The sequence below is a fragment of the Triticum aestivum genome, chromosome 7A (assembly GCF_018294505.1).
Source record: "Triticum aestivum cultivar Chinese Spring chromosome 7A, IWGSC CS RefSeq v2.1, whole genome shotgun sequence".
Lineage (NCBI taxonomy): Eukaryota > Viridiplantae > Streptophyta > Magnoliopsida > Poales > Poaceae > Triticum > Triticum aestivum.
The window spans coordinates 710,749,693-710,751,908 of record NC_057812.1 but is presented as its reverse complement, the minus strand read 5'-3'; the positions used below and the strand labels follow the sequence as shown (position 1 = coordinate 710,751,908).

At 59.8% G+C, this 2,216-nt stretch overlaps 1 protein-coding gene across 1 annotated transcript; it reads left to right on the top strand.

The window, feature by feature from the left end:
• The first annotated feature begins 211 nt into the window (after positions 1-211).
• Positions 212-2,012, top strand: LOC123146897 (desmethyl-deoxy-podophyllotoxin synthase-like). Its single transcript, XM_044566162.1, has one exon. The coding sequence runs from the start codon at positions 585-587 to the stop codon at positions 2,001-2,003; it is 1,419 nt and encodes a 472-aa protein (XP_044422097.1). The 5' UTR covers positions 212-584; the 3' UTR covers positions 2,004-2,012.
• The last annotated feature ends 204 nt before the right edge of the window (positions 2,013-2,216 follow it).

The window sequence follows — 2,216 nt, the reverse complement described above, 5'->3', positions numbered from 1 at the left end:
AATATCAACATCTAGCATGCTAAAGTTATATAATATGAAAATTAAAGTCATGACACATGTACTGATATTTATTTCATATTGTGAATGTTGGTATTTTGTTCTATAATGTTGATCAAACTTTAAGATGCTTGACTTTAGACAAATCTTATATGCGAACTAAAAAGATCCGGAGGGAGTATATTACATATGTGTAAAGTTTTGTGATGAAATAAGTAAACATGTGAGCTATGCAAAATTGACAAAATGCTGATTTCCAAATAGTCAATAATGCATGAACTACTCTAACCGGTGATGATCTAGACAGCTCTGACGAAAAGCAGCATGTATAGTCCTGAAAGATGATCCTTTTTGGAACGGAGCTAAGCAAGCATCTCTGCTAGGTGCTCAAATGGCATCCGCCGGCACCACCTACCATTTTGAGAGCAGCTACTTGCTGGGTTGCTCCTACATAAACTACGCTTGGTTGGCCCAGGCCATGGCAACCACCGAGAACCATCGCCACCTCCTCTTGCCGCCGCCATCCTACTGCTCCCTCGTCTCCTCCTCGTCAAGCTCAGCTCAGGCGACGTCGCAAGCACGTTGGCATGCCTCTGAACCCGCCTCCTGGTCCATGGCAGCTGCCGGTGATCGGCAGCATGCACCACCTCGTCGGCGCGCTCCCGCACCATGCCATGCGCGACCTCGCCCTCCGGCACGGCCCGCTCATGCTGCTCCGCATGGGCGAGCTCCCCGTCGTGGTGGCCTCGTCGGCGGCCACGGCCAAGGAGGTGATGAAGACCCACGACGCCGCCTTCGCCACGCGGCCGCGAACGAACACCACCGCCAGCCTCACCGCCGACGGCCTCGGCATCGCCCTCGCGCCGCACGGCGAGCACTGGCGCGCCGTCCGCAAGCTCTGCGTCACGGAGCTGCTCAGCGCGCCACGCGTACGGACGTTCCGGGGGACTCGCGAAGCTGAGGCCGCCGTCCTCGTCGCGTCCGTGGCCGCGGAGGCGGCGTCCGGAGCCGCTGTGAACGTCAGCTCCCTCGTCGCCACGTACGTCGCCGACGCCGCGGTGCGCGCCGTGGTCGGAGACCGGATCGCGGACCGCGACGCCTTCCTGGCGTGCCTGGACGAAACTGTCAGGGTGGCCGCCGGGTTCAGCCTTGCCGACATGTTCCCGTCGTCGCGCCTTGCGCGTGCGCTCAGCGGGACGGCGCGCCGGGTGGAGGCGGTGTTCGGAGAGATGTCCCGGCTCATGGACGCCGTCATCAAGGAGAAACGCGCGAGGAAGGCGGCGGGCGTCGGCCGCGAGGAAGAAGAGGACATCCTTGACGTGCTTCTGGACGGCGGCGGCGGTGCGCCTATGGACATCCCGACCATCCGTGCCGTGATAAGGGACCTCATCGGGGCCGGTAGCGAGACCTCCGCGTCGACGCTGCAGTGGGCCATGGCGGAGCTGATGCGGAACCCGGCGGCGCTCAGGAGGGCGCAGGCGGAGGTGCGCGGCGCGCTCGCCGGGCAGAGCCGTGTCGGGGAGGAGTCCATGCATGAGCTGCCGTACTTGCGGAGGGTGATCAAGGAGACGCTCCGGCTGCACGCGGTGGGGCCGCTGCTCCTCCCGCGGGAGTGCCGCGAGCCCAGCCGTGTCCTCGGTTATGACGTGCCGCAGGGCGCAATGGTGCTGGTCAACGCGTGGGCCATCGGCCGGGACGAGGCGAGCTGGGGCCCGGACGCCGAGGAGTTCCGGCCGGAGAGGTTCGAGGAGGGGGCCGCCGCGGCGGTGGACTTCCGGGGTGCGGACTTCGAGCTCGTGCCGTTCGGCGCGGGGCGGAGGATTTGCCCCGGGATTACGTTCGGGCTCGCCATCATAGAGCTCGCGTTGGCGAGCCTCCTCTTCCATTTCGACTGGGAGCTCCCTGGGGGCACGGATGAGCTGGACATGGCGGAGGCGTTCGGGATCACGGCGAAGAGGAAGAGCGACCTGTGGCTGCATGCCACCGTCATCGTGCCACCTAAATAAGGGCCAGTTCTTTTGAGCTATCCCGTCCAAATAAGCTCCGGGTAAGCTTGCTTAAAAAGAAGCTCCAAATAATAAGCTAGTCAATTCTTTTCAGTGCCTATTTTTATCTTATTATCCGTGGTATGATCAATCAAAAGTCTATAATACCCTTGTACTATATTGTTGTTCTGATTAAATGATATTGTGTTATTTTTTTCAGCATTTTGCTGCCTG

Bases quoted from the DNA above. Each gene is read 5' to 3' on its own strand.
- LOC123146897 (XM_044566162.1), top strand. From the start codon at position 585: ATGCCTCTGAACCCGCCTCCTGGTCCATGGCAGCTGCCGGTGATCGGC.